General features: G+C 49.2%; 1 protein-coding gene across 1 annotated transcript; it reads left to right on the top strand.

The window, feature by feature from the left end:
* The first annotated feature begins 3531 nt into the window (after positions 1-3531).
* LOC136487956 (indole-3-acetic acid-amido synthetase GH3.8-like) lies at positions 3532-12162 on the top strand. The gene is made up of 2 exons (XM_066485039.1): positions 3532-4734; positions 11509-12162. Exons 1-2 carry the CDS (start codon positions 3532-3534, stop codon positions 12160-12162), a joined length of 1857 nt encoding a protein of 618 aa, XP_066341136.1.

Below are 12162 nucleotides of genomic sequence, written 5' to 3'. Positions count from 1 at the left end.
AGAAAAGGATGTACCAAAACCCCAAATCCCCGTTTAAAGAAGTCTTCGAACACCACGATCTCACCTGGTTGTGGATCAGGGTACCCCTCGTCCTTCGGCGCATGCCGTCCTACGAGCTCCTTGTTGTGGAGTACCCCCATGGTGACAAGGTCTTCAATGGTCTGCTCATTGCTTCTCGATTTCCACCATTCCTTCGCCATGACCCCTGCTTTTTTCTGCGCATCAGTTTTCGCCATGAATCTAGCCTTGCTGGTGAACGAGGAAATGGTGGGGGATTGATTGATGGCGATTAGGGTTGGCGAGAGGAAGAAGAAGGTTGCGGTTGCGAATGGCAATGGGGTTCAGTAATTAGTAACTTACCTATCCTATACCGTATTTAACCCAAGAGTTACGCCGTTTCGTCTGCCCAAAATTCTTAGAAGACGTGCACACGCACTGTAGACGGTTGTTTTCACACCCTCGAGATCTACGCCAATATATACGCCTCTCTGTTGCCAGTGTGGGAGGGCCCACGCTGACGCACCTACTGACATGTGCTATGCAACTGTTTGCTTAGACAAAAAGGCAGTATGACGTGCTATACCCGTCTACTTTTTTGACCAGACGTGTCAGATTGGACTTGATGAAACACGTAAATAAATACATAAAATAATAGTACAAGTGGCATATGATTTTTTGCCACACTTTTCGAGCTTGGGGATATACCAGACCACCCTCGTGCTCGGGGACTGTCGCGACTATCCTCGTGCTCGGGAACTGTCTAGACCACCATTGTGCTCGGGGACTGTCTAGACCACCATCGTGCTCGGGGACTCTCGTGCTCGGGGACTGCCTCGACCACGCTTCGACCATTGCTCGGAGACCGCTCTCCTCGGCTACATGTGATTTGTGCTTACATACAGTTGAGAGGCATTTATTTTTTCTCACTTAGACCTTGCTACAAGGCTTATACCTCGCCTTCCAGCAAGCTCAGGGACTACATCGGTACGACGCACCTGCCGGTGCATCTCGTATCGCTTGTACGATGATTAGATTCTCAATTTAATTGGGAATTCTTTTTAGACCCTGGCACCACGTGCCTGCGTCACCTACTACCAGGCTCGGGGGCTAAGTGGGCACACTTCACCTTACGGTGAATATGCTTATTTTATTGACCCCTACGCTCTGACTGTTGGCCATAACTACTATTGTACAAGGGCCACTTACATTTCTTTTCAGAAATAAAAGTGGACACACTTAATCAGGAAAGAAATCTTTTTCTTTTTTCTTTAGAGCATCATGCATTCTTCGGACAACCGGAATCTTTGGCTATAATCGTGGTCTACTGCTCTCAATGCTGACCAGAATACTGGCACATTTGCTTGGTCAATGTTTCAGCCAATTGGAGATGACATGAAGACAGATCGCATTAGTTGAAGAAGATCGAACGGCGTGTTGCAACATAATACATGGTGCTCGGGGACTAGCTGTGGGGGTATTAACACCTAAACCCTTACGACTAGGCTTGGGCCGGCCCGGACCAGGGGGTCTGGCCCACTAGGAGACGACGCGCGGACCGGCCAATCTGCTCAGAGTCCCGCGCAAGGAATCAAGGCAGACCTGGAGATCAAGCAAGATCCTGGTCGGTTAGAATAGAAATCCTTATCCGGCCACCTATGACAATTGTAACTGGTTAGGATTAGTTTCCAGATTTGTAACCCTGCCCCTCAAACTATATAAGGCGGGCAGGGGACCCCTCTAAAAAACATCTCTCATTGACATACAACAATACAATCAGACGCATGACGTAGGTATTACGCCTTTACGGCGGCCGAACCTGGATAAAACCTCGTATCTGTCTTGCGTCACCATCTTGTTTGTAGCTTGCGCATCTGTCTGCCGATAATCTACTACCTTGGGCATATCCCTAGGTAGACTGCCGACCATATTTCGTTGACACGCGGCCGCAGCGGCGGCGGCGGCAGCTGCTCGTGCGCCCATGGGATGTTTGACGAAACGAAGCGTCAATAGTTGCTTTAGAAGGACAAGTCAGCAGACCACGTCAGCACGAGAAGCCAATGTGGACAACTATGGATCTAAATGATACACCATACTAAGTTTATGGACCTAAAAAGCCACTTTAAAAGTTGATGGATCTAACCGAAACTTCCTCACAAGTTAATAGATCTCTGGTGCATTTAACTCTTAAGATTTTAATAAAAGAATGACTCAGTAAATTTGTGGCAACCACTATGTGCATCTATTGTGAAGTTGTGAGCTGAAGAGTGTGCCACGTGCGCGTGCGGTGCGCCGAGCTGAACCATGACATGGTATGCACAGGCTTGACACAACACATGATACAATGTGGTTTCGTTACTTAGGCCAATTGATGGCGTCCGTTAAAGACTCATAAAAGAAGCCGTTCCCGGAATAACGCCCGCGGGAGTGATTTGTTGCGGTAGCTAGTTTCTCTATGTTACACACAACAGTTACTTTATTTATTTCTTCCAGTAACCACGGCATCACCGATGTTCTTTGTTGTCGTTGCTTCCGAGTTTCTCCACCCCGAGGAGTAACCATCACGTGAGTCTGTCACGAACCTGCAGGGGTGACAGCAGGCGATTAGCAGTCTGTTCGTTTGGCTGTGGCTTGTTGTAAACGATCGTAAATTTCAAGCCGGAATAATATTTTTCTCTCACAAATTAGTCAGCAGTATTTTTTCACGAACCAGCAACGATACGAACTAGCCAACCGATCAGACTGAATTTTTGGGTAACACAACTGCTCGCATCTGCTCGACTACTTCCCAGAGACAAGGTGTTCTAGCAGTACATGTACAACGACTTCTTAGTGGTCGTTCACAGGATTACACTGCATACCTCATCACCTAATCTCCCAACAAGCTCTCTATGGGAACAGCGCCGACAACACTTCTAGCACCGGTCCTACCTCAGGGGTATATCACTGAAATTTTAGGGTACGTTTAGTTGATTTTCACAATGTTGGGGCTCTTCGCCAAAGATGACACGTGGGCTGCACAAGATGCACTGCCCCCCCCCCCCCCCCCCCCCCCCCCCCCCCCAGGCAGGATGGCCAGTGAAGCTCAATTTGAGCATATCCACTGGGCTAGGATGAGAACATATTTTTGCATCGGCTCATGCAGACAACCAAACATTATGCTTCTTTCTCAAATTATACGGATCCACCCAACCATGACGAGGAGGATGCAGCCGGCCAAACACACGCATTAGTTGCACCTTATACACTGATGAAGAGTTCACATCTGACTTGAGAAAAGTTTCCACGCAATCTTTTGATGAGGACTATATAATACTGGAAAAACATAATAAACACGTTTAATGCGATTAGTTACACGGTTGGCACGGATCGGAGAAGCATCTTCTACAAAGTACGTACACTTCCATGCTCCATGGCCATCCCGACCCAAACCGCTGGTTCTGGTTGGCCGCGCCCTCTCCAGTCCCCAGAGCAGACACCGAGCTACTCTCCATACTAGTAGCGTCTAGCTAGGATTGAACCAGCCAGCTACCGATGGCGGACACGTCGACCATCAGCGCGGCAGCAACCCGGCGCCCGGCAGCGTGGTCGTCGCTGGCGGGGACAGGGACGGACGCCGAGAAGCTTGCGTTCATCGAGGAGGTGACCACTAACGTGGACGCCGTGCAGGAGCGCGTGCTGGCGGAGATCCTCGCCCGCAATGCCGACGCCGAGTACCTCGCGAGGTGCGGGCTGGCGGCCGGCGTCACCGACCGCGCCACCTTCCGGGCCAAGGTTCCCTTGGTGAAGTACGAGGACCTGCAGCCGTACATCCTGCGCATTGCCCATGGCGACCGCTTGCCCATCCTGTCCGGGTCCGGGCACCCGGTCTCCGAGTTCCTCACCAGCTCTGGCACCTCCGGCGGCGAGCGCAAGCTGATTCCGACCGTGGAGGATGAGCTCCACCGCCGGCAGCTGCTCAACAGCCTCGTCATGCCAGTCGTCAAGCAGCATGTGCCTGGGCTGGACAAGGCGACGACCGGCCTCTACTTCTACTTCGTCAAGTCGGAGACGACGACTCCGGGCGGTCTGCCGGCGCGTACCTTGCTGACGAGCTGCTACAAGAGCGAGCACTTCAGCAAGTCATGCCAAGACATGACAAGCCCCGTAGCAGCCATCCTCTGCGAGGACGCGTTCCAGAGCATGTACGCGCAGATGGTGTGCGGCCTGTGCCATCGCCACGCCGTGGTGAGTCTCGGCTCCATATTCGCCACCGGCATCCTCTGGGCCATCCGCTTCTTCCAGAACAACTGGGAGCAGCTCGCCGCGGACATGGACGCCGGCACACTCACCGACCGCGTCACCGACGAGTCGGTGCGCGAGGCGGTCGCCGGCGTCCTCCGACCGGACCCTGAGCTTGCCCAGCTCATCCGTTGCGAGGGCTCCAACTCCAAGGGCGGCCACGGGGCCGCCGGAATCATCGCACGCATCTGGCCCAACGCCAAGTACCTCGACGCCATAGCCACAGGCTCCATGGCGCAGTACGTCCCAGCCCTCAGGTACTACAGCGGCGGCTTATTGCCGATCATCTCCACCACGTACGCGTCGTCGGAGGGCCACTTCGGCCTCAACCTCAGGCCGATGTGCGACCCGTCAGAGGTGTCCTATACCATCATGCCCAACATGGCCTACTTTGAGTTCCTCCCCACGGACGACGCCGCCGGCGGCGCAGCCACGGCGGCGAACCAGCAGCTCGTGGTGTTATAAACCTTGAATCATCTAGCGGTCGGTCTAGAGGGTAGACATCAAGAGCAGTAGACAACGGTAATGCTGTAGACCTAGAAAGCTATCTAGAGGAAGGAGAAGGTGTCGAACCTGAGATCCCAGAGGGAGTGGATCCAGAGGCCTCCATCAGCTTCGTCGGTGAAGTCTGCTCACGGGCAGCGATGGTTGGAGTAGAGGTTGCACGGACGTCGATGCAGTGCAGATGGGGCGTAGTAGTGACGACGGCGAGGGTCAGCGGAGCTTCCCGTCGCTGGCTACGCGCCCTCTTAGATCGGTCTAGGGTTTTGTCGGTGGGGTTTGCGGCTCACGGCAAACCTCGTGCTTTGAGCCGCCGGCCCCCACCTCTTTATATAGCGCAGTGCGACGGGGGCCCACCAACCATGTAGGGTTGGGCGCTCCCGATCAGGGCGCGTGACCAAGGCCCAATAAGCCGTTGGGCTTATTGGTTAGGAGATCAATCTAACATTCTCCCCCTTGATCTTACTATTACTTTTATCTTTAAACTTTAAAACTTCAATCCTTTTATTCTTACTCATTTCTTCACAGATGATGCATAGAGCATGTCTCATCGTCACGGTCAATCGCCGATAGATTTAACAGCTACAATGCACGTCTCTGATCTGAAATAGTTACTTTAACTTTTGGGCCCTTTATAGTCCAGGAATCATAGGCTTTCCCTTAAACCCATGCCGGTTACATGTTCTCTGAACACGTTGGGTGGTAAGCCTTTTGTAAGCGGATCCGCGAGCATCTTTTCGGTACTTATATGCTCAAGACTTATCATTTGATCCCGGACTTTATCCTTCACAACATAATACTTTATGTCAATGTGTTTGGCAGCACCATTTGACCTATTGTTGTGAGCATACTGTACTGCTGGATTATTATCGCAGTATAACATCAGTGGTCTATTGATGTCGTCAACCACCTTCAAACCGGGTATGAACTTCTTTAGCCAGTTCACCTGCCCCGTTGCCTCATAACACGCTACAAACTCAGCATACATTGTGGACGATGTAGTGACGGTTTGCTTTGAGCTTTTCCATGAAATAGCTCCCCCTACGAGAGTAAACACATATCCAGACGTAGATTTTCTATTATCTCCCGCATAATCAGAATCTGAATATCCCACTATATGGAGTGAATCAGATCTTCTATACGTCATCATGAGGCCTTTCGTTCCTTGCAAATAACGCAAGACTTTCTTTACCAATTTCCAGTGTTCTATTCCAGGATTGCTCTGGAATCTGCCAAGTAACCCGGTAACAAATGCCAAGTCAGGGCGCGTACACACTTGAGCATATTGCAAGCTTCCGACAGCTGAAGCATATGGAACCACTTTCATTTGATCGATCTCATATTGGTTCCTGGGGCATTGAAAATCCTCATATCTGTCGCCCTTGACTATAGGAGCAGGTGAGGGACTACATTTGTGCATACTGAATTTCTTTAAGACTTTTTCTATGTATGCCTTTTGTGACAGTCCTAATACCCCTTTACTTCTATCTCGGTGAATCTCGATCCCTAGAACGAACAAAGCTTCACCAAGATCTTTCATATCAAATTTTGAGGACAAAAACTTCTTTGTCTCTAGTAGTAAACTGACATCACTACTAGCAAGTAAGATATCATCCACATACAGGACAAGGAAGATAAACTTCCCATTCTTAAACTTTGCGTAGACACAATTGTCCTCAACATTATCTTTAAACCCAAAATTCTTTATTGTCTGATCAAACTTCAAGTACCACTGTCTTAAAGCTTGTTTTAATCCATAAATAGATTTCTTTAGGCGGCATCCCAAACGTTCTTTTCCTTCCATGACAAAACCTTTCGGTTATGCCATGTAAACATTTTCCTCTAAGTCTCCATTGAGAAATGCCGTCTTTACATCTATCTGATGTAATTCCAAATCGTAATATGCCACTAATGCCATTATGATTCTGAAGGAATCCTTATATGAGACTAGAGAAAATGTCTCATTGTAATCAATCCCTTCTCTTTGTGTAAAGCCTTTTGCCACAAGTCGGGCTTTATATCTCTCTATATTCTCTTGAGAGTCAAGTTTTGTTTTGTAGACCCATTTACCGCCTACTGTTTTGGCTCCTTTAGGAATTATCTCCAAATCCCAAACTTTATTTGCATTCATTGATCTCATCTCATCTTCCATGGCCTCAAGCCACTTTGATGAATGATCATTTTTCATGGCTTCTTCAAATGAGGTGAGATCATCCTCCATTTGAAATTCTTCAGTGTTGTACACTTCATAATCAGCAGGAATAGCTGATTTTCTAACTCTTTGAGACCTTCTAGGGGCCACCTCAATTGGCACATTTTCTGTTTGAGGCTGTTGTTGCTCCCCCTCATGTGTGGCAATAGGTTCTATAGGATCCTGAGCCACATGTTCCTCATCATCATTCATTGTTGCCACAGGCGGGATAGCAACAGGTGCTGGCACCATAGTGTCTTGTATTGTTGGTGCAGCAATAGCAGGTAGTGAGAAAAATGGCTCATGAATAATCGAAGTGGGTGCATACACCTGCTTCTCTTCAAGATCAATTTCTCGAGCTACCATGCTCCCCCTAATCATTTCATCCTCTAGGAAGACAGCGTGTCTCGTTTCCACAAACTTTGTATGTCTGTTAGGACAGTAGAAACGAAAACCTTTTGACTTTTCTGGATAGTCAATGAAATGGCAACTCATTGTTTTGGGATCTAGCTTCCCAATGTTTGGGTTAAAAACTTTAGCCTCAGTAGGGCTCTCCCACACATGCAAGTGGTTAAGTGAGGGTATTCTTCCTGTCCACAATTCATACGGTGTTTTGGGCACCGACTTACTTGGTATTCTATTGAGAATGTGAATGGCGGTTTTTAACGACTCCATCCACAGACTCATCGGTAAAGTAGAGTAACTTATCATACTACGCACCATATCCATCAGGGTACGGTTACGCCTTTCAGCTACTCCATTCTGCTGAGGTTCGCCCGGTGTTGAATACTGGACGACTATACCATTCTCCTGTAAGAACCTTGCAAAAGGTCCAGGAACTTGTCCATATGGGGTATGTCGACCGTAGTACTCTCCTCCACGGTCAGACCTGACTATCTTAATCTTTAAATCATGCTGATTTTCAACTTCTGCTTTAAATATTTTGAATTTATCTAATGCTTCTGTTCTTTCTTTAATTGGATAAATATAGCCAAATCGAGAGTAATCGTCTGTGAATGTTATGAATGAATCATAACCATCCACACTTTTCACAGGAAAATGACCACACATGTCTGTGTGAATAATCTATAGAATTCCTGCGCTTCGTTTGACATCTTTCTTAATTTTCTTTACATACTTTCCTTTTATGCAATCTCTACATTGTTCTAACTCTGAGAGCTCTAATGGAGGAAGAATATCATTCTTAACTAGTCTTTCTATTCTTCCCCTCGAAATATGGCCTAAACGATAGTGCCATAATTTCGACAACGCATCGCGAGCTCTCTTTCGTTTTCTGTTTTCATTGTTCGATGAGGATACATTTTCATTCACATCACATACGGAATTTACATTTTCACGAAGTGATAACAAATAAAGCTCGTCTTGTCGGAAGGCAAGACCAACACATTTATTATTAAACAATATCCGACATTTGCCATTTCCAAAATGGCAATCATAACCATCATGGTCCAACTTTGATACACTAATCAGGTTTCTTTGCAAAGAAGGTACATAAAGAACATCTCTAAGAAAAAGTATGAAGCCATCTGGAAGCTCTAGAGGAAGATCTCCAACGGCCTTAACATCTGATTGTACTCCATTTGCGACTTTAATGAAACTTTTGCTTCTTTGCAAAGTTCTCATCGAACGGAATCCCTGTAATGAATTAGCAACATGAATAGTTGCACCTGAATCAATCCACCAAGTAGATTTTGAAAACTTTACATACAAGGATTCATTTACGAACGTAATAATGTTCTCACCTTTATTCTTCATTATCATCTTTAGGAAATCGGGACAATTCTTTTTATAATGTCCCGTCTTCTTGCAGTGGAGACACTGGTCTTTAGCCACTGGGAATTGTTGGTTCTGAGACTGTTGCATGGGACCTTTTCTAGATGACTTGGAGGAAGAGCTGTTATTATAGTTCTTTTTCTTATCTTTTAGGTAGTTGACACTACCACCCTGTGAAACTTTTATCCTTTCCTCCTCCTGCACACACATGGCTATGAGCTTTTCTAAATCCCATTTTTCAGGCTGTATGTTGTAATTAACAACAAAGGTGTTAAATTCTTTGGGCAAAGAAGCAAAAATCAAATGAATAAGAAACTCATCCTTGAGTGCCAAATCCATTGGTTTAAGTTTAGATGCCAGATTGCTTATTCTCAGTATGTGCTCTCTAATGCCACTGCCGCCACCAGAGTACCGTTCTGTAACCAGCTGCTTGATCAACTGGGTTACATATGTCTTTGAAGAGCCAGTGAACTGACTCTTTATTCTATCTAGGTACTCTGTGACCGTGTCACAGTCTGGAATTGAGCCCACAATAGCAGGCTCAATGGTGTTCTTTATCACTGCCAAACACTTCTTGTTGGCAGTGACTTATTTCCTATGCTCAAGGTCATAGGACATCTTTACGGGAGTAAAATTCCGCTCTCTATTCTGCCATGCAGCATCAGTCTCATCAGTCTCTCTCACCGGTGCCACAGGTTCTCTGGGGCACGGTGTGGTGACAACCCAGTCCACCTCAGCGAGGATGAAAGCCAGGTCTATCTTTTTTTTCCACTCATTATAGTTATCACCTTTTAGAGTGGGGATCTCTTTGATACAACTCATCAAGTTGTATCCTCCTGAAAACACAATTCAAATAGGGTGAGAACAGAAATAACAACAATAATTGCATGTCTTAGTTTAACGTTGGTCAAAATTAAAACATACAATTATTTTATACATTAAATCTACATCACCATTGGGCATAAATAGAAATAATGCATAATCATTAAAATTATAATATTGCTATTAACAACGTTGGTCAGAAAATAACAATATCATAATCAACTCATATTTATCTCTTGGCTCTTAAAATCAAATTCTCCCGTTGGTTCGAATTTAATTAAAAGTCCATAATTACTTTAAATACGCAGCGGAAACATAACATTCAATAATTATTTTCCTATTTTCCAGAAGCAACTTTACTATTTACTGAACAAAAAATATCGTTGGATAAATTTTGTACAGAAAATTATCATAAAAATTCAATTCAAATTGATCAAACTGTTTTCTGGAAAATAAGAAAATCAAAAATTGTGACTGTACTATTTTATTTGGCCATTTTGGCCCGATCCAGCAACAGCCCATGGCCTGTTCACGCGCGCGCCCGCCAGCGCACCCAGCCAGCCGCGCGCGCCTGCTCTCCCGGCCCAGCTGCCCGCGGCCCAGTCTCGCGCGCCAGCGCACCCCCGCGCCTAGGCCGCAACCTGGGCCTGGGCCGGGATTTCAGATCGACGGTGGAGCGCGCAGCTCGGGGCATCAAAACCCCCGGCCAACCGCGCCTCCCTCAACTCTAGCTTCATTTTTCACGCGCACACTCTCTCTCTTCGCCTCACTGCTCTCCCTTTCTCATCTCAGTGAATCACCGAGCGAGCAACCATGGCGAAGCAGCGAGGTCTCGGCGCCGTCGCCGGCCCCCTCGCCGGCGTGCGCGCTCCCCAGCGGGTGAGCGCGCCACCGTCGAGCGGCCTAGCCGCGGCGCCCCTATGGTCGGATCCCGGCGAGCCGTGCCCCCTTCGGCCGGCCTTTCTTTTCCCCGCGCGCGCCGGCGTGCTCGACGGCGAGGTGAGCCGAGCCACCCTCTTCCCCTTCTTTCCCCGTTCGGTTTCTTTGATTCGGATTTTTGTTCGGATTTGGCCTGATTTTCCGATTAGGGTTAGGGTTTGCTTTTCCGATTTGAAATCGGTTCTTTTCCCTTCTCAGTCAGTCACCTTCCTGGGTTAGGGTTAGGTTTGGGGACGACACTGTTTTTCCTGAGCCACGGCCGAGCCGGGCCTCTGTCCGCGCGCCAACCATGGCGGCGGTGATAGCTTTCCGCGCGACAGCGGTGTCGGGAGGACCGGGTAGGTTCCCCCCTCTTCATCCTTTTCCTTCCCCAAAACCCGATCTAGGGTTAGGGTTTCATTTTCTAGGGTTAGCGTTCTTTCAGATCCGATCCAAGATCTTGATCTCATTCTTTCTCTACCCCTATCTAGATCTACGTGCTAGTAGGTTCTGGTACCATTGTTATAAACCTTGAATCATCTAGCAGTCGGTCTAGAGGGTAGACATCAAGAGCAGTAGACAACGGTAACGCTGTAGACCTAGAAAGCTATCTAGAGGAAGGAGAAGGTGTCGAACCTGAGATCCCAGAGGGAGTGGATCCAGAGGCCTCCATCAGCTTCGTCGGTGAAGTCTACTCACGGGCAGTGATGGTTGGAGTAGAGGTTGCACGGACGTCGATGCAGTGCAGACGGGGTGTAGCAGTGACGACGGCGAGGGTCAGCGGAGCTTCCCGTTGCTGGCTACGCGCCCTCTTAGATCGGTCTAGGATTTTGTCGGTGGGGTTTGCGGCTCACGGCGAACCTCGTGCTTTGAGCCGCCGGCCCTCACCTCTTTATATAGCGCAGTGCGACGGGGCCCACCAACCATGTAGGGTTGGGCGCCCCCGATCAGGGCGCGTGGCCAAGGCCCAATAAGCCGTTAGGAGATCAATCTAACACGTGGAGCTCGCCCACGTGGAGGCAGGGCGCGAGTACGAGCTGGTGGTGACCACGTACCCGGGGCTGCTCCGGTACCGCGTCGGCGACGTGCTCCGCGTGACGGGATTCCACAACGCGGCGCCGGAGTTCCGGTTCGTGCGCCGCGCGAGCGCGCTGCTGTCCGTGGACGCGGACAAGACGGACGAGGCGGAACTGCAGCGCGCGGTGGATCGCGCGGCGTCCGCGCTGCTCCGGCCTCGCGGCGCCGCCCTGGCGGACTACACCAGCCGCGCGTGCGTCGAGACCGCGCCGGGACACTACGTCATCTACTGGGAGCTGGAGAAGGGGTTCACCAGCATCACCAAGGACGTGCTGGACCGCTGCTGCCTGGAGATGGAGGAGGCCCTGGGCTCGGTGTACAGGCAAAGCCGGGTGGCAGACGGCTCCGTCGGGCCACTGGAGACCCGGGTGCTCCGGCCAGGGACCTTCGAGGAGCTCGCGGACTATGCCGTGTCTCGCGGCGCGTCCGTCGGCCAGTACAAGGTGCCCCGGTGCGTCACCGTGCCGGCGGTCATCGAGCTGCTCGACTCGCGCGTCGTCTCCAGCCATTTCAGCCCGGCGTTGCCGCACTGGGCACCGGGCCGCCGCTTCCAATCCGATTCCGACGGGGAGAAATGCTGA

The sequence above is a fragment of the Miscanthus floridulus genome, chromosome 10 (assembly GCF_019320115.1).
Source record: "Miscanthus floridulus cultivar M001 chromosome 10, ASM1932011v1, whole genome shotgun sequence".
Classification (NCBI taxonomy): domain Eukaryota; kingdom Viridiplantae; phylum Streptophyta; class Magnoliopsida; order Poales; family Poaceae; genus Miscanthus; species Miscanthus floridulus.
The sequence above is the reverse complement of the archived record's forward strand: the minus strand, read 5'-3'. Positions and strand labels throughout refer to the sequence as shown.

What these genes read in the sequence shown, in the direction of transcription:
- LOC136487956 (XM_066485039.1), top strand. Translation starts at nt 3,532, where the DNA reads ATGGCGGACACGTCGACCATCAGCGCGGCAGCAACCCGGCGCCCGGCA. An exon ending in CGGCGAACCAGCAGCTCGTG is followed by an intron (nt 4,735 to 11,508) that starts GTGTTATAAACC and finishes TAACACGTGGAG; the next exon opens with CTCGCCCACGTGGAGGCAGG.